This window comes from Rhinolophus sinicus, chromosome 3 (genome assembly GCF_057876585.1).
Source record: "Rhinolophus sinicus isolate RSI-liver-muscle chromosome 3, RSI-T2T, whole genome shotgun sequence".
NCBI lineage: Eukaryota > Metazoa > Chordata > Mammalia > Chiroptera > Rhinolophidae > Rhinolophus > Rhinolophus sinicus.
In genome coordinates, this window is record NC_142503.1 from 62,861,064 (window position 1) to 62,881,375 (window position 20,312).

The window sequence follows — 20,312 nt, forward strand, 5'->3', positions numbered from 1 at the left end:
AAATGTAGAAACTGAGGCATAAAAGGTAACATTGTTCACCAAAAAAAAATGTTTTGTTTTTTTTTAGTGAATTATACTAGTCATCCTGGAAAAAAGAATTATGAGTGAAAAGAACAACACGATTGTAAGTATTCATTACATTGTTTTTTTAATGTGGTTTCAATTCATACTTGACTGAGCAATTAGAAAAGGCTGCTTCTAGATACTCTAATCAAACAAATGAATAGTCATCTGTATACACACACACACACACACACTTAAAGTCCAGAATTTAAATAAGCACTAATTTAATAATAATTGAGGTTTTTACAAGAAGTATAATGGTGGCTGTCTGTATTTCTGGAGAATCAACTGCCGTGTGTGTGTGTGTACACACACACACATATGTTTTTAATGCTAAGTGAGTACAAAGCTCAAAAATAAACATTTGGGTTTAACAAGTATATAAACTGACATTAAAGCTCTAAGACTTAAGCTTGTTAAATACAAGAGTGGACTACCTTAAGCATTAGGGACATTGGATATTAAGATCAAAATGGAAACAAAAAAGTTCCTGTGGTCCCCGGATAAGAGAGCTTACTACTGAATTTTTCTTTGCTTTTAAATACAGAATAAAATTCTGTAAAATATATTTTCAGAAATGTGTCAATTAAATTTTGCTCTCACTATACTTTTTAGTTCCATATTTGATTTTAATATACTATCATTGGTTTGACTACTGCCTATGACGGGGCAAGTCATACAGTAGGTACTAAAATAAATATACCACAAAGCAAAGTCATTTAAAGAATCTCTCAATTCAGATTTTCCTTGTGCATAGAATGGTTCAAAAATAATCTGGAATCTCTACAGAATCTATCAGTTTGAGTCTGTGGAACAGTACCAAAACGGACAAGAAGTACTTAGTTTTTATAGATGAAAAAGTTAAAATATGCATTTTCTTATGAATTATAGTTTAGAATATGAATGACTTTCGATGAATATACTCACTAAAATATAGTAATATATTTAGTAGTTCACATGACTACTGTATTTAGCAGTGCAAATAGGTGTTAGGCTTCCTGTCTTTTAAGTAAAGATATCTTGAAATATTTACATAGCAAATCTCTCAAAACTAAATAAAATTAAATGGTTTTGTAAACCCCTCACAGAGGGGAAAGAAATAGGTGAAAATTCTATTAGATACAGTCTCTTGTTTTCAGCCTATAAAAGTAGTTTCTAAAAGCAATGAAGTCTTCTGAATATTACTTTCATGTCTTAAGATAGTTCTTACTCTTCTGTCAGCTTCAATGGATGCTCACCTCTCTGAAGGTATGAGTTTTTTTTTTTACAACAGTCAAGGTTTTAGGGAAAGTCTTGTTTGGACAACCAAAACATGAGTTTCTCTAAGTGAAGTGTCATTTATAAGAATATGCACACAATCCTCCATTACTCTTCTCTCAAGCACCAGAAAAAGAAAGGAGTACTGATTATACTTAGAAAAGATTTTTTTTGTATTTAATGCAGTGAATGTATAGTCAACATTATCATTGAACTAAATTAAACATCAGAAATTTCATAGAATGAAACAAACAGAAACAAGTCATCTGTTAATGGTTACTATTTACTAGGTACATCTGAGGTTGTAGAATATCAGGCTTGTAGACATTTGAGTAGACACTGTCATCATGGAACATAAATCTCACATAAGATGGAATCAAAAATGATTTCAAACAAACTATCCTATCAGTAAACTTTCTGTAGTAACATCAACTTCTTGGAGTATTATGTCTTAGCAACAAACAGTGATGATATGCAGATGTAAGCATGTCATTAGAAACATGATGCACTAAATAGAGCATATTGAGGTCAAAGCCTTTCTGTAGAAAGGGAATTTAATTGGCATTCTTTCAACCACAGTGTATAAACAGATCAAAATAGTTCTATCATAAGAAATAGTATTTAACAACATAGCTTTAAAATAAAAATACTTTAAAAATCAGCTTTGATGAGATTAAATTTATTTTTAAAGAATTTTTTGAGTGAAATATATATTTGTTGCTTCTGGTTTTTCTACATTTTTCCAGAATAACCCCCACCTTCACCCTATCTCAGTCTATTATTAATAAAGTAGTGCAAAACATTGTCTATAGCAATTTAAACCAAGCTTCATCCCCCTACCCAGTCAGGGGAAGTAAGACATTCTTACCAAATTATTTCTCTTTCCAGAGGTATACTCCCTTGATATAATAGGGAGTTAGGTACAAAAACAACCATGAGAGTCTTGGGAATGCAATTTTTAAGTATAGATTCTACAGTAAGTAGTGAAACATTTTTAAAGGCAAACTTCCCCTCCCCATAAACAGTTTATTTTACAAAATAGGTTTTCATGCATTCATATTATCAAGAATGATTATTTTTTTCTATACATGAATGTAATGAAACACTGGCATATCACTTAGTACACTGCATTCTCATCTATATTAAAATTAACACTAATAACAAAAATCAAAGTATGCATTAAAGCTAATGAGAAAGCACATACCTCTTTTTTCTGTGAGAACACTTTTTATTAAATATTTTTAGATACACAGAGGTATAATCTGACACCAAAAGCAATACGGATTTAATTTGCTAGTATGTTTGACTACTGAAATTTTGCTAATTTGCTCACTTGGTACAAATTAAAGTAGTGGTAGGTATAAAAATTTAGATAGGTAATCATTTATAAACCTGGCAGTATTTATGTGTAATCCTATAGAGATTTTAAGGTTTTAAAAGGAATGATAGAAGGTTTTGAAGTTTTCTTTGTAAGATTTCAGAGTGTAGATGATTGTTTTGAGGGGGTGAATGTACTTTTACTCATTAGCTTAAAATCTGCCTAGTCATATCTAAATAATTTGCTCAGGAATAATTGTTGGGATCTGAAGTCAGAATTTATGTTAACTTGAAATGCATCTCTTTCATTTCATGTTTTGGGACTCTCCCCTCCCTTTTGAAATGTATAAAACATAGAAAACAGTAATGGATTACTTTTCAGGTAAAAAGGTCACATTAAAAAAACACTTTAAAATCAAATGGACATTTACATTTTATGTAGATTTAATCAGAGCATAGCTAAGCATTTAATCTAATCTGGTTCTTCCACTTGTAATTAGACAAGTATGTTCTCCCTGTGTTACGAGTCTTACATTTGTTGTTCCAGTGTGTTATATTATTATCCACAGCTAACAAGACTTTCACACAGCAGTAACTAATCCTTTATCAAATTGATGCTGTACAATTGGAGTATATTTTCAAAGACATAGGCCCTTGTACACTATTTACAAATTCAATCATAAAAGGCAAAATAAATAAAAAGCAGAAAGAAAGGAAATGCTTCTGAGGCTTGAAGGCTTTTTCTTTTATCTTCCCAAACAGATGCTGGTCTTCTTAGTGCTGGGAGCTGGCTAGCCAAGATTGTTTTTCTTCCTTTTACATGGGCTGTGAGAGGGATCTGGTTTCAGTTCTTGGTATTGCACCTGTTTAAACATAGTTCAGAGAAAGACTGGTCAGGTGGCCACTTTCTGGCAAAGGAAGGAAAAGCAAAGGAATAAAAGACTGCTTGGAGGAAAAAAAAGTGCCCACTCTGGAAGCTGCATGAGATCTGCAGCTGGGATGCAGAAAACAATAGAATGATACAGCAAGAGCAAGAAGGGAAATCCTGCCAGAAACTATATGAGAGCCCTGATGTGAACGTTGGTAAGACTGGGGTCTTCACTGTTCATAAGACATAACATTGAAAACAAAAGCATCTCCATTTATCCTGTAGGGATAGATAATGGTTCTTTGCAGTGTATTGTGTTTGTTTGTTTAATATAGGCTTAATCTCCATGCAGCACACTCATGTCTGATACCAAATCAGAAACTCAACTGAAATGAAGGAAAAAGGTATCACTGTAACCAGCTCCAAGAGTTTGATAAAAACATTTCATTTTACTCTGAAAATCACTAATAATTAATGGCATTAAGTAACCTCAAATGATTGAGATGTGCCCCAGTCTTCAAAAAGCTGTCACTCTTGCTCCCATATTCATCTTTAACTAAATTCACGCAAATTATACAAAGAAGTGTTTTTCTCTCAAATGTCCACAGGCACACTTTGCTTGCATCATCTAATATTCCTATTTCCTCCCTTCAGGTAGTGGGGATTTCCCTTCACAGAATCCAGTGGAACGTTCCTTGGAGGAGGATTGTCCCTGACAGCTCTGGTAGGTTCTTGATGAACCAACCTCTCATTCTCCATTCTTCTCTATAATCTCTTCTTGGTTAGCACTCCAACTGCGCTCAATTCCTGAATGGCAAAATCGACTACACGCTTTATTAACTTTACCTGTCTCTTCTAAAACCTTTTGAAATTAAGGATATAAAATTTAAAAACCAGTGCTACACTACATTAAAATAGTAGTAATGATAATGAAATCTACATACCACTTGTACATCTGAAGGGACTCTGGAAAGGAAGTCAAGTAGTTCATTGTTATCAATTGCATAGGGACACCGAAGCTTTTTCGTAAATTTGTTGATGCCTGAAAAAGTGATAGATCAAACATTATTGAAGTCTCCAAAGTTTGGAGTTACAGAAAAACATTTCTAGCAAACGTATTGAAGTGATTTGAACATCTAGATTAAGCTGCCCTTTAGCCTCGACTGAGTGAACCAATAAACCCAGTTTCCTCCCTTCATCCCTCCCTATCTTCTTTCCTCCTTTCGCTTCTTCCCTCCTCCTTTTGTCCTCTTCCTTTCTCCTTCCCAACTCAATGGCTGGTCTGTTGTTCCTCTCTCTGTTAGTGGCTTCCTTCTCAGAAAAAGGCTTTGTGTTTGGGAAATGAAAAGCACGTGGCAAGAATGAACAATGGCACTATCTTGCTTTTCCCCTCAGTGTTAACAGTAGTCGGAAGCTTTACTTGAGTGTACCATCTATGGTTGAAACTTGTCTCCCTACATTTTGGATTGGGATGGCTTTTAAGGCAAGAAGTCTGATTTCCTCTTTTTCAAGAGAGAAACTTTTTTCTTTTTCTTTTTAGTGTGTCTGTGTGAGGTGTTGCTGTTATGCAAGCAAAATGTTTAAAAGACACATGACCTTCATTTTATCTCAAAATGACCTGAAATGAGAAAGGATTCACCACTAGCTTTAAATTAAAAAAACAACAACAAAAAAGCTTTGAAGGTAATGATGTAAAAAAATGGTGATGTCCTCCTATCAATATACCAAATCTACAGATGCTTATGTAACAAATTCCTCTGAAAAAATTCTAAAAACTGGCTGAGTAATGACTACATACTGTATTTCCCCAAAAATAAGACCGGGTCTTATATTAATTTTTGCTCTAAAAGACGCATTAGGGCGTATTTTCAGGGGATGTCTTATTTTTTCATGTACAACAATCTACATTTATTCAAATACAGTCATGTCATCTTCTGAAACATCGTCATAATGTACTACATGCGTCCGTCTGGCTGACTATCTGAACTGGGGCTTATTTTGGGGGTAGGTCTTATTTTCGGGGAAACACAGTATCAGGTGAATAAGAGAAGGCCCACATCGAAGCAGGTAGGAGAAGGTCAGGGAACACTCTCACAATAAACCCCAACTCCAACACAGCAACCCACAGTGTAGAGGGAGCTCCTAATCCACAGCTTCTCCCTAGGAGCAAAGGGCTTTGAACTCCACGTCAGGTATGCCCAACTTCTAAGACTTGTGATGAGCCCCAAAAACATCTAGCTTTTTTTTCATTCTTACTGAGAAATAATTGACATTCTTCACTATATATAAGTTTAAGGTATACAGCATTTTGTTTGATTTACATATATTGTGAAATGGTTACCACAATAGGTTTAGTTAACGTATATCATCTCATAGATACAATAAAAAGGAAAGAAAAAGATTTCTTCTTAGGATGAGAACTCTGAGGATCGATTCTCTTAACAATTTTGCTATATATATTAGCAACCGTGTTAACTATAGTCATCATTTGTACATTGCATCCCTGGTACTTATTTATCTTGTAACTGGGTTTGTAAACTCTGACCACCTTCCTCCAATCCCTCCTTTGCCCCTCCCCCCCATTTTACCCCTGGAAACCACAAATCTGATCTCTCTTTCTATGAGTTTGGTGTTTTGCTTTCTTTTGTTTTTTTGTGGGCTTTTTAATTTTTCCAATTACAGTTGTATTAGTTGTATTAGTTTTAGGTGTACAACATAGTGACTAGACATTTATATGACTTATGAAGTGGTCACCATGATTAGTCTAGTACCACCTGACACCATATATCGTTATTACATTATTAATGACTGTATTCACTGTGCTGTACTTTATAGCCCCTTGACTGTTTTTATAACTGCCAGTTTGTGCTTCTTAATCCCTTTCCCTTTTTCACCCATCCTCCCAACCCCCACATCTGGCAACCGTCAGTCTGTTTGTTCTATGTATTTGTGAATTTGTTTCTATTTTGTTCGTTTATTTTATCCTTCAGATTCCACATGTAAGTGAAATCACATGGCATTTGTCTTTCTCTGCCTGACTTATTTCACTTAGCATAATACCCTGTAGATCTATCCATGTTGTCGCAAATGGCAAGATTTCATTGTTTTATGGGCAAGTAATATTCTATAGTGTGTGTGTGTGAGTGTGTGTATACACACACCACATCTTTATCGATTCATCTATCAGGGGGCACTTAGGTTGCTTCCATATCTTGGGTATTGTAAATAGTGCTGCAGTGAAAATAGGGGTGTATATATCTTTCTGAATTAGTGTTTTGGATTTCTTTTAATAAATACCCAGAAGTAGAACTACCATATGACCCAGTAATTCCATTTTTAAGTTTTTGAGAACATTATTTTCCACAGTGGCTGCATCAATTTACAATCCTATCAACAGTGCACAAGTTCTCCCTTTTCTCCACATCCTGGCCATCACTTGTTGTTTGTTGATTTATTGATGATAGCCGTTCTATAGGCTGGGGTGATATCTCGTTGTGTTTTTTATTTTCATTTCCTTGGTGATTAGTGATGCCGAGTATCTTTTCATGTCGATTGGCCATCTGTATGTCCTGTTTGGAGAAATGTTTATTTGGGTCCTCGATCCATTTTTTCAATCAGATGGTTTGTTTTTTTTGTGTGTTGAGTTGTAGGAGTTCCTCACATATTTTGGATATAACCCCTTATCAGATATATCATTGCCGAATATCTTCTCCCATCTGGTAGGTTTTCTTTTCATTTTGTTGGTTTCCTTTGCACTGCTAAAACTCTTTAGTTTGCTGTAGTCCCTATTTTCTATTTTTCTTCTGTTTCCCTTGTCCGAGGCAACATCCAAAAAATTTTACTAAGGATTTACTGCCTACATCTCCAGTGGCCCTCCATCTCACTCAGAGGCAATCTCCACCAGTTTTCACCGCCAGATGTTATGGGGACTCCTTCCCGGCACTAGTGGTCCAGGCTCGGGAGCCAGGTATGGGACCTGTCCGTTCCACATTTCTGCCCCTCCTACCAGTCTCTTTGTGGCTTCTTCTTTATATTCGTAGTTACAGGAATTATGTACAGCTAGACTTCAGGTGGTTTTCAATGTTGGTTCTATAATTTAGTTGTAATTTTGATGTGGTCATGGGAGGAGGCAAGTACAGGTTTACCTACACTGCCATCTTGACTGGAAGTTCTTTTTGTATTTGTCTTTCTAGCTCACTTATTGCACTTCATATAATATCTTCAAGGTCCAGCCATGTTGTCGCAAATGGGAGGATTTTATTGTGTTTATGGCCAAAGAATATTCCATTGTGTGTATATATGTGTGTATATAGATAGATATTTATAGATAGTCTAAGTTATGTGTGTATATATATACACTATATATATATATATATATAAAACTATATATAGTGTGTATATATATATATACACACACAACTTGGATATTCCATTGTGTGCATATATGTGTGTGTGTATATACACTATATATATATATAGTGTGTATGTGTGTGTGTATATATATATATATATACACACACACACACACACACACAATGGAATATTCTTCAGCCACAAAAACAAAATCCTCTCATTTATTGATAGACAACCTAAATTGTGTGCGATATACATATATATACATATATATACACACACACACCCCTAAGTGTCATACACACACACCACAACTTTATTTATTCATCCATTGATAGACACTTAGGTTGTTTGCATTTCTTGGCTGTTGTAAATAATGATGCCATGAAGATGGGAGGGGGCAGATATATTTTCAAGTTAGGGTTTTCATTTTTTTTGGATATATTCCCAAAAGTGGAATTGTTGGATCATAGGGTAGCTCAATTTTTCAAATCTTTTGAAGACCCTCCATACTATTTTCCATAGTGGCTGCACCGATTTACATTCCCACCAACAGTGCATAAGGGTTGCCTCATCTTCACATCCACTCCAGTATTTATTTGTCATTCTGACGATAGCCATTCTAAATGATGATGTCCTATGTCATTGTGGTTTGAATTTGCATCTCCCTAATGACTAGTGATGTTGAATATCTTTTCATGTACCTGTTGGCCATTTATATTTCTTTGGAAAAATGCCTATTAAGGTCCTTTGCTCATTTTTTAATTGAATTATTTTTTTGCTATTGAGTTGTATGAGTTCTTTTTATATTTTAGATACTAACTCCTTACCATATGTATGGTTTGCAAATATTTCTTCCTATTCCACAGGTTGTCTTTTCACTTTGTTGATAGTTTCTTGTGCTGTTCAGAAGCTTCTTAGTTACATGTAGTCCTACTTGATTTTTTTATTTAGCTTTTGCTGTAGTTGTGATTTCCAAAAAATCATTACCAAAACTCATGTTAAGGAGTTTATTTTACTATGCTCTCTTATAGGAGTTTCATGGTTTCCACCCTAATGTTTAAGTCTTGTAATCCATTTGGAGCTATTTTTTGTGAGTGGTGTAAGACAGAGATCAAGTTTTGTTTTTCTACCTACGATTATCCAATTTTTCCAGCATCATTTATTGAAGTCACTGTCTTTTCTCCATTAAGTATCCTTGTCTTAGCCCCCATTAAATATTCTTGGCTTCCTTGTCAAATATTAGTTGACCACATGTGCTTGGTTTTATTTCTGGGCTTACAATTATGTTCCATTGGTCTATTTTTCTTAAAAACATTTAGCTCTGAAGCTCAATGGAGCACACAGCCATGAGCCCCTACAGGACTATAGCAATCTGAAAAATAACTCCTAAAGGCCCATGCCTTTGTATGCACTGGCCCCAGGGCCCAGCACAGAAGCAGCCTATTGAGGGACACCCAGTCTGTGTATGGAAGAGGCTCGTTTGCTTGTCTTGGAGCATGAGGGGCAGGCCTCTGCTCTGACACACATTCAGGGGCCTACTGGGGTGCTCTCCAGGGAGGTGATGGCCAGGTACCGTCTGAGTCATTCCATCTTGTTACAGCTGATGAGTATCTTTTTTTTTTCCTTTCCCGCCAGGCACCACATCTATACTGTCCCTGTGACTTGAGCCAGCCTGTTGGCACCATCTTCACGCTCTCCCTCTGCTGTACTCCAGAGCACCAGTATCTCCCCGAGGGGAGCTTTTACACCTGGATTTACCTCAAGGAGGCAGTTCAAGATAGTGATGGAGGAATATCCTGAACTCACCTCTTCTCATGGACACACCTCATCTGTAACTACACATGGAACAATTTCTGCTAAAAAAAAAATCTGAAAACGAGCTGAGCAATTCCTTCACACCAAGCAAACAAGAAAAAAGCCACATGGAAGTTGGTGGAGAGGCTGAGATGCAGTCTCTCCATAAACCTCACTCCTGGCACAGTGATCCACAATTGAGAGGAAACACAAACTCGGAGCTTCTTCCTGAGGAGCAGTGGTCATACCCCACATTAGGCACCCTGACTTTTAAGACCTGAACCTGAGACACAAGCCCCCAAAATACCTGGCTTTGAAAACTACTGGGGCTTGGGTTCACGAAACCCAACGGACCATAGAACTGAGAAAGGGCTCTTAAAGTAGTCAGTCAGATTCACTCAGCTCAGGGCCCAGCACAGAAGCAACCGTTGGACAAGCACCGAGACTTTGTGGAAGAGATTCATTTGCTAATCCTAAAGCCAAAAATATACAACTGGGAAAGGACACTGTCTTCAATAAATGGTATGAAACTGTATTTCTGTCCTACACCATGTACATAAAGCAACTAGAAATGGATTATAGACTTGAATGCTAAGACCTGAAACCATAAAACTCTTAGAAGAAAATATAGGCAGTAAGCTCCTTGTCATCAGTCTTTGCAATGATTTTTTGGATTTGACACCAAAAGCAAAGGCAACAAGAGCAAAAATAAACAAATGTCTATATCAAACGAAAGTGCTTTTGCAAGCAAAGGAACCTATAAACAAAATGAAAAGGCAGCCTATTGAATCGGAGAAAATATTTACAGATGTATCTTACAATACAAAATATATAAAGAACTCGTACAACTCAATAGCAAAAAACCCCAGACAATCCAATTAAAAAATGGACAGAGGATCTGCACAGACATTTTTCCAAAGAAGATATACAGATGGCTAACAGGTACAAAAAATATACTCACCATTACTAATCATCAGGGAAATGCAAAACTACAATGAGATATCACCTCACACCTGTCAGAATAGCTATTGATTGAAAAGACAAGAAATAAGTGTTGGTGAGGATGTGGAGGAAAGGGAATCTTTGCACTGTTGGCCGGAATGTAAATTGGTGCAGCCACTATGGAAAATAGTATGGAGGTTCCTTAAAAACTTAAAAACAGAACTATCATATCAAGCAATTCCACTTCTGAAGAAAATGAAAACAAACTTCAAAAGATAGGTACATGCACATGTTCATTCAGCATTATTTACAGTAACCAAGTTGTGAAAATAAAGTGTACACCAGTGAATGAATGGATAAAGAAAATGTGAGATATATGTATAATGGAATGTTATTCAGCCATAAAAATAGAATGAAATCTTGCCATTTGCAACTAAGTGAAATGAGTCAGAGAAAAACAAACACCATACAATCTCACTTATATGTGGTATCTAAGAAACAAAAAACAAGCTCTTAGATATAGAGAAGGGGGTGGGTGGTAGGTGAAGGGGGTCAGAAGGTACAAATTTCCAGTTATCAAATAAGTCATGGGGATATAATGAACAGCATTGTGACTGTTACTAATACTGGGTTGCATATTTGAAAGTTGCTAAGAGATTAAATCTTAAAGGTTCTTAATCACAAGAAAAATAATTGTTTCCATTTCTACAGCTCTGGAATTGAGATTTTTTTAGAAACCAATTTTCTTTTTGAATTACAAGAAATTTACATTTAATGCTTGCAAAAGATATTGCTGTGATTGACTTACTTGGATGACTTCTTGGATGAGAACAGCCAAGAACCTTTAGAGATGAGAAATATCTACCCATACTAAATTATTCAACAGTTAATCCTGTGTACCACCTGAAGGGCGAATATGGGTAAAGGGCAAATGTTGGTGAAATTGGAGCTCTTGTACAAACAAATAATTTAATGAGATAGAAATGTCAAAATAACGTATAAAACTGAAAGTATCTTTTCTACATATTCTATTGTGTAATGTAGAATTTCAGTGGTATAAGTCTATTCTTTTAATATGTTGCACTTAAATTACCAAGGATAGACACATAAAAATACATAAACAGCTTTATATGAGATGAATAGACTGGTAAATACTGGGCCATAAAGTAGAGAATCTTGGCTCTTCAGGGAGTTCAGCAGAATAATTTTCTTAAGCAATCATAATTTTGGTCCCTGTGGCTCCATGTGAGACCCATCTTAAATTTCTGGTGAATATTTCAGCATTCAGCTACCACTAAAATCACCTGCTCTTTCATTCAGTGAAACAAGAAGCCCAAAACATAACCAAAAATTACATTTAAGACACCCAGTGAGGCCACCCCAATTATATAGACAGATGTCTGCCATGGGCTCCAGTTTCTGTGAATCTGGGGAAAGGAAACTAGAGGTTCACCACCTATCACAACTGAGATGGCAGGTCTGACCCTAGGTAGGTTGGAGGTAATAAACTGCCACACCTATTAATTCCTTCAATAAAACAGCATCTGTTTTAAATATCACAGGAAAGAATGAAAGACGAGGGCTTGAACATAAACTAGGGAAACAAGAACATGGTGGAAAATGCCTCTTCCATAGTATAAAGCAATGTCTTAGTTGAAACTATTTTCAACTATACAAATTAAGGAAGGAAAAAATAATCACCATTCTTCCCACCTTCCTCTCCCTACCCAAGAAATAAAGGTTATGACAAGATACACCAAAAAGAACAGGGAGATAGAAATCTTAAAACGAGGGCTTTGAGACTTCAGACATCTTTTCACTTTTTTCAACATATTTCCTTAAAAAGCCTTAAAAAGAAAAGAACGAAACCTTCTCTTTGATCTTCTTTGCTTTCAGTGTAAGCATGCTGTCTGGAGTTAAGACCCATTTTGGTCCTCTGCATTTTGTACAGGTTTAGCTGTCTTAGGTATATGCAGGTCAGGGGCAAATAGAGAATTCTCCTTCTACCCAGTCTTGTTTATATATTATCATCAATGTCATAGTTTTATATGTTAGTCATTCTTGGAGACTGAGAAATGAATTTTCTAAACCAAGAATTTTGTCCACTGAGGGGGAAAAACCCGAAAGTATGAAGACTGCTGCTGATACTACCACCTAAACAGGGTCTGGGGACTTGGAAACTCTTGGCTTGCAGCATAATTGCAATAAAAATTAGGACGTCAGAATAGCACCTTTAAAGCAGGCTTTTGCAGAAGCATTCTTGATTCATACACATAAAGCAGGTTTCTTGTTCCTAAGCAGCCTGTCAATGCCAAGGCCCCTTTTCCCACATCCTAAAGGTGACCTCTTAAACAGGCGGCCATATATGGTACCTGTTTACAGACACTTCCACAAGATAAAGCACCATAGCACAAAAGCGTATTGTCCTAAATGCACCATATGGATCGAAATGCCTCTGTTTACGTATAAGTGGTAAAAATAAATCAAAGTGATATCTAGACAAAGCTACACTTTGATATATGAAGAATCTGTACAACTACATGTTTATAGTATGATGGAGCCTATGGTGGCAGATAAGAAAAATGCATTTTGCAGGTAGACCTAAATCTTTATACAGTTGTGATTTTTAACCGACCTGTCTCTTTTCATCATGGAGTGGCTTCATGACCATAAATATAGAGAACTACTGACAGTATAACTCATCCCTTAAAAATAGTTTGTTCTTAGCAGCTAAGACAGTTTTTTTTAAAAGAAAAAAGCAAAAAGGAAAAAAACGCTTTACTTACCCCAGGCAAGGACGATGTATCTCAGTGGAATGAAGTACAAGATGACAATGAATACACAGAGGGCCACAATGGCCAGCCAGCTTAAGAATGGGACGGTCCAGTTGAAAGTACTGAAGAGAAATTAACACATCAGCAATCTGGTATTCTTATAAGGAAGTTAGAAAGGCTCCAAGGACATATCAGGAAAATGTGAAATTGTACATAATGTGTAAATGTTAGTGTTTTTTATTTCTTCTAATTTCCTGGTTATGTATGTTATGTTCACTTGGTGTGGGGTTTGTTCAGGGCAGTTTTCAATCCCATAAAGGATGATTGTTAAGAGATTTTCTTCCTACACTGTGCCTCAGCGCATAGCACAGAAGTTATTCCTTAGCTTTGTGGCATATGGCTTGCTTTTTGCATCTTTCTCTAGGTCAAATGTTTCCTAAAAACATTTTTTTTTTTTTTTTTTTTCAGTGAAAAGAGCCAAAGTTGGATCAATCTGGTTGTCTGGTTTTCAGTAATTCTTAGGGTCTGGCTTCTCTGTCTTTGTCTTTTTCCTCCCATGGTCAGAATGAGTGCCTTATAACTGCTGCCAGGTGAAGGATCATGTCTTCGTTCCCTTCCCGACACCTGTGCTTGCCTTGCTTCTGCCGCTTATGGAGAGAACAGAAGGCTGAGGGTCTGCTTCTTTGCTGTGGCCTAGCTCAAAGCCATCCATCACTCCATTCCATGTGCGAGGGCACTGGCTTTTCGCTCAGAAAACCCCCCTTCTGGGCAGCCTCACTGAAGGGTTCCCTGTGTTCTTTCTCCTTTTGGAAGGATAAATGTCAAAGAATCCTTACCAGTGTAGCAAATGTCAGGGGGGAAAAACTGCCCTTTTCTATTTCCACAATGCATTATTGCATCTAAATTTTGAATATGATCTTTCCCCCAAAGAGATGCCATTCAAGAAAGTTCTGGAATGATTAGTAACAAGATAAAATTATAAAGGGTTTTCACTTTGTACTTAAAGGTTGCTTCTGAATCTGCTTTCTAGATAGGTGAATTTTTTCCCATGTGACCCCAGGGGAATTTCTTTTTTAGTATTCAGAAGATTGTATAGCAGAAAAGATGGCTCCCGCAAAACTCACTAGGTCCTATACCACATTCCTATATTTCAGCCTATACTTACACCTATATCTCTGTCTCTACCTGTGGAAAGTTCTACATAACCCAGTTTTCCCCAGGGCTGATCTACAGCCAGGATCTGGTCATATCCTCCATCAGGCCAGATGTTTTCCAGCCAAGCACCTGTTCTGAGGTCTCCCACCACCCCGGGTTACAAAGAAGCCCTTTCCCCTCAGGCATACACTAGCCTGACCTCAGAGCTGACCCAAGGTCTTCTGGTATCAATGAGATGCTGCGTCAGGTATCAACACACAGTTGCACCTCAGAGAAAAAACAACACTCAATAGGGAAATGCCCCATTTAGGACTTCACGCTGTGCTTCAGTGAATAGGGTGTGGAGAAGAGGGGAACATTCTTAGAGATAGAAAAACCATGAAGAAGAAGATGGGGGACTCAGTTTTTAGAAGTCTGAGACTGAATGTTGCTTACGGGCACATTGAGTGAAGGGAGGTGGTTCTGTCTAATACGACAAGAGAAAGTGCAAACCCAGCATCTACGTGTATGTGGAAATGTTATTAAACAAAAAATTATACAAAATAAGATGCATTATCCCTCAAAACATGAAAGGTACCAGGCGAATGACTCAAACCTTTATTTTAAATAACTTATTCCTCTCAAATTCTGTGTATGCCCCATAACTTTTGGTTTTGAAAAATAAACAATGAATAGATATATAAAACTAGGAAAATGTATGCTTTTCTGGATGTACATTCGCCCCTTTGTGACTAGACCATTTAGCGATCATGTATTTTTATAGTTTAGTAGTATGGGGCCTTCGTATATTTTTACTAATAATCAATGGTTTTCAATCACTTCACTGTTTTTGTAATTAAACAGTTGTTTTTAAAAAATGGATTAGTAAATTATTTGAAGTAAAACACCAATGAAATTAAGAAGGTATGATTCTTAAGTTTACATTAGATCTCAATGAAGCTGTATTTCCTTATTTAAAAAATGAAGGAAGGGATTGTTTTTTAGAAAATTATAAAAATCTGTGCTTTTTTTAAATGACAAAGCCTTTATTTCCTAGTATAATTATGATCGCAGCTATTTACACAAAGTTGAAAGACTATTTTTGCAGGGTGCTATGTATAATACTATTTTTTAAAATTTTAGAGTAATGCGATAAAAATGTAACAACCAATAATAAAATGTAGGTGTGTTTTGATTACCTGAAATTCTAATTTTGCTTGGTGTTTTTTTTTTTCCCTATCACAATTTCATATTCTGTGAAAAACAAAGTTTTTCCCTGTGAAAATGTGCTAAAATTTAGGACGGTGTTATTTCTTCAAAGCTACAACTGTGACTTCTTTCCAAGCAATATGTTCTAAATTTCAGGAATGAAATTGACAGAACTTTCATAAAAACCAAAGACTGGCAGGAACAAAGCAAATAATGATGAAACTGAGCAATAGATCACCCAGAAGGAGTATCCCCTGCCAAAAAGAATGTGGTATTTCACCCTCTGAGAAACAAATGGACACTGTCCCACAGAAGGCCAGGACTCACATGTCAGCATCACTTACTTTTTTATCCTTTCGCCAAAGGAAGCCACTTCATCTAGGATGTTCTGGACACTGACACATACCTCCTGGATGGCATAGATTTTATTCATAAATCCCTTTTTTTCACTGTCCTAAAATGTAATAAAAAGAGGGAGAGAGGTTCTGTATGAGTAATGGTATTTATTGTTCGGTGCTTGAATTCTTCGAATTGTCCCCCTCTTACATTAAACTTAACTTCATGTCTGCATATACATAAATAGACACAGGGAGCCCATGAGAATTTCAGGAGATAAAAAGAGGTGGAGGAGGAAGGGTAGCCAGCGTCTTGGACCTGTGCTAGTATAAAAGTGGCCTTAAAGCAGGAGACTCGGATTCTGTTGCTCCTTCCCCTATGAACAGAAATATTTCAGCCAGGAGAGGGTGGGAAGGGGAGGTGTAAAGGTGGTCAGGTCTCAGAATGACCAAGCCTGGAATCTGCCCTGACCCTGGATCCACCATGACTCGCTACTTAGCAGACCCAGTTTTTTGACCCCACCATCCACACACGTAAGTGTAGTCTTCACTCCAGATATTTCAACAGCAGAGAATGCTAGGTGCAAATGAGAGAATCTGAGCAATGAAAACCAAAAAAAAAAAAAGACAAGGTCAACTGTAATCCATGAAGTGGACACTTCCTAGATGGTACTTCAGATAGATGAGATACACAGTAAGCCTGGCCCCCATCTTTCAAGTAACAGTCACAAACTTCGTAATCTAGTTGCGTATGGTATATTAGTCAGGGTTCTCTAAACATTTTCCCCCCTTTGTACTTAGTTCTTCATGTTAAAACTTGTGCTGGACTTCAGCAAACTTGGTGTGCTCCAAGGAACAGGTGGATGGGGTCTGAGCATAAAGCACCCAGGGAATGGTGTGAGCCTGGGGGAAGTGTGCATATTTTGTAATTTTAGTCCCAGAGGAAGAAATAGTGGTGGCCTTTCACGACTGAAAATTCTGCTTAGTAGCCTGGCATCACAGGCACTTGCCTAGGCTGTTTGGTGGAGACCATCCAACCCCGATTCCATGACTGCATTCCTCCATGCCAGCTTGAATAGCTATGGAAATGTAGATCCAATTTCATTACTTTAGCTTCTTTTGAACAGTTGTGCACTGTGCCAGAACACTTGAGACCTCATGTGGCAGTCAGTGCTTGCTAAAGCAGCCAGGAAGCTAGAATAATAATGTCGTCATGTTGCACATTTACATACTGACTTTCATTTCAGAAGAGTCTAAAGCACTTTGCACTGTGAATACTTGGCCAAGGCTGGCATCCTGCCACCTTGGAAACCAAGGACAAGCATCCGGATGACAGGTATGTGTGCAGCCTCCAAGGACAACAGGGTACAGTGGGATTGAGGACATGGAAGCCAGTTTTATAACATGATCTTTAGGTACCAGTTTCTTAGAGCCTTCATTTTGAATTTAATTCCCGTGGGAGATATTGCCTACATTATTCATCTTGCTTATGCCAAAATGGACTGTCAGAAAACGAGGTAGATGAGATGCATAAGGCTCAAAGTATAAGGAAAAACTGCCTACTTTTGGAGACCCCACTATCTTCAAAAGTTGTCCTTCACTTGTCATTACAGACATGGGTGCATTTATTTCTTGTCTTTTTTCCTTCCCCAGTAATCAACAAAATGCATTAATTTCATCTATGCACTTTTACACTTTAGAATAAAATGGATGACCAGTGGCTCCTTCTAGTGCCTTTCATAATTATGAAGTTGGTCTGCTCTAATCCTCTCCATGGTCTTCAGTGTTCTCTCAAGCACCAGCCAAATTCATTTATGTCTATAAGGTAAAATGTTCTTACAAATATTTTTCAACATACAGAATAAATCAAGCTGGATTGAAGCATGCTGGTTATTCTCAGAGTTCATTGAGAATAATGTCTTACCAGTTTGGAATTATGATGTGAAAATATTTCCTTTATAATAGCAATGAAATATATAAAATACTTAGGCATAACCTTAACAAGAAATGTACAACAATCTATATAAAGCAAATAGAGATACTGCGTTTCTGCACTGGGACATTGAATATTAACAGAATCTATTGTTTTTTTCCAACTAAACATATAGGTTAAAAGTAATTTCAAGCAAATCCTAATGTGTTTGGAGTAAAATGGGGAGAATTTGATAAAGTGTTTTTAAAATGTTTGGAGGAATAAATGAGTACAACCAAGAAATTTTTGTAAAAGAAATAATGAGAAGGCACTTATCATACGAGACATTTAAGTAATTAAAATATGAAAGATGACAATTTAAAGAGAGATTGGTATATGATAAACCACCATCATACAGAAGGAAGTATTGTGCTACTGGGTAATTGTGTTAATTCTTTGGGGAAAATTATGTTAAATCATACTTTAGTTGATTCAAATCTACTTGAGATAGCCCACATCTACCTCAAATAGATAACACCAAGTACATACGAGATTAATGAAAAAGTAAAGAGCTAAAGGTGAATTATAAACACAAAAGAAAACATAGGTATCTGACTTTGGAATATGAAAGAAGTTTCTAAGGATACAAACAGCAAAGGAAATCACAAAGTAAAATAACTGATGGAAGAGTGACATAAAGTAAAAACTTATGTCAAAAGTTATAAATTTAAAAGACTAAAATCACTAACATTGTGGTACATAAAAATTTATAGACTTATGAAATCACAAAATATTGTTTAAAGAGAATATTTAATGAATATGCTTATGATGTAATAGAAATTTAAACAGCAGGAAGTAAATATGATAGAGTATAATCCTAACTTTTTTTTTTAATGTGTAGGCTGGAAAAAAGGTGAAGGGAATGTGTCAAAATGTTAAATGTAATGGGAGTTTATCTTCTTCCTACCTTGCTGTAATATTCAAATTCTTTGCAATTAATGTGTTTTACTTTCATAATCAGATACTCCAGTATATTATTAAAGGACCATAAGTGGAAGAAATAAATGAATTGTACTCATTGAGCATGATTTTACATGGTTTATTTTTCTTAATGTATTTTTGTATTATTATACCTAGCTTAAATTATTTTTAGAAAGTAGAATACAAATAGACACTCATTAAGCACTATAAAGTGCTTTTCACATAGCTCATTCAATCCACACAAGCACCTACAATGTAGGTATTTTCCTGCACTCTAGGGAAGAGGAAACTGAGGTTCCGGAAAAGTGACCCAGTTAGATTAGGATTATGACTGCCCAACTCTAGAGTCTGTTCGCTCCATAATATACCATGTAACCTTGCCATTCCACCCGGGAAGCTTTCAGTTCCTACCCAGAATCCCTGTGAGCTACACAAGACTTGAAAACATTTAGAAACTTGTATACACCGTGATCAGCAAGAAATGAAAAGTTGACTCAAAAGTAGGAAGTGAAAGATGTGTTAGAAACCACCCAATTTAATTTCAATAATGCAGTTTGCAAATATTAAATATAAGACTTTCATGAATAAGATGTGATATTTAAGGCTTCCACAAAGATGTTTACTTTAAAATCTAAGTGCTAATGTGTGATTATTGGCTAAAGGGTTTTAAAAATCTGCTCACTCTTTTTTTTTTTTTTTTCTGCACACTCACCCCACACCACACTCTTCACCCCTTGCCACCAAAAAAACAAAATAAGATGGCCTGTAATGTTGGCAAAGTTTTGAAAAGCAAATACTTTGGGATAAAATTTTTATTTTAAAATCTCTTTCATCAAATTCTGTATTCCTCCACTGTGGTCTCCAACCAATGAAGTAATTACTCTTTATATACAGTATATGACCCAAAACTGCAATGGGTAATGGAATTGCTCTGTGTTGCATTCCAATATTTCATACTTTTTTCACTAATGTTCAATACTTTATTAGTAGAGAATAAATTGGTACATTTCTTTTATTGTCGTTTTTGCTTTCCTTTATAAACCAGCTCGGATGAAAGAAATATCATAGGGTAGTTAATCATCCAAAGGCTTGGTGGTGACACTGTTTTTTTTCTTTTTTTAATGCATTATTAAGGTTTCTTTTGAAGATGTAAAAAAAAATTACCCATAAAAAAGAGCTATAACTATAAATCTGAGAACACGTGAGATTTATATTGTACAACTTTTTCTAATCATTCTCTATAATTTTTAAAAATCTTGTTATTATATTTTAAATAGTCCATAAAACATCAATAACTGCAAACTTGAAATACAGTGATTATTTTATATTCACCCACTTTACTATCACATCACAACAGAAAGTTAACTAGA

The 20,312-nt window shown here is 36.1% G+C and overlaps 1 protein-coding gene and 1 long non-coding RNA gene across 26 annotated transcripts in view; one reads left to right on the plus strand and one right to left on the minus strand.

The window, feature by feature from the left end:
• Positions 1–1,584: 1,584 nt before the first annotated feature.
• The window catches only part of MCTP1 (multiple C2 and transmembrane domain containing 1), a 491,550-nt gene continuing 472,822 nt past the window's right edge, over positions 1,585–20,312 (minus strand). For all 25 annotated transcript variants that reach the window (XM_074328730.2, XM_074328727.2, XM_074328722.2 and 22 more), the window contains 4 exons: positions 16,059–16,168; positions 13,384–13,493; positions 4,450–4,547; positions 1,585–3,500 (listed from right to left, as the gene is read on the minus strand). In XM_074328730.2, coding sequence (XP_074184831.2) covers positions 3,429–3,500; positions 4,450–4,547; positions 13,384–13,493; positions 16,059–16,168 — 390 coding nt within the window. In that variant the 3' untranslated portion in view covers positions 1,585–3,428. The remainder of the gene's footprint in view (positions 3,501–4,449; positions 4,548–13,383; positions 13,494–16,058; positions 16,169–20,312) is intronic.
• Positions 3,495–13,389, plus strand: LOC141570683 (uncharacterized). Its single transcript, XR_012494990.2, has 3 exons — positions 3,495–3,720; positions 4,160–4,229; positions 9,497–13,389. It is a non-coding gene; the product is annotated as an uncharacterized LOC141570683 (long non-coding RNA).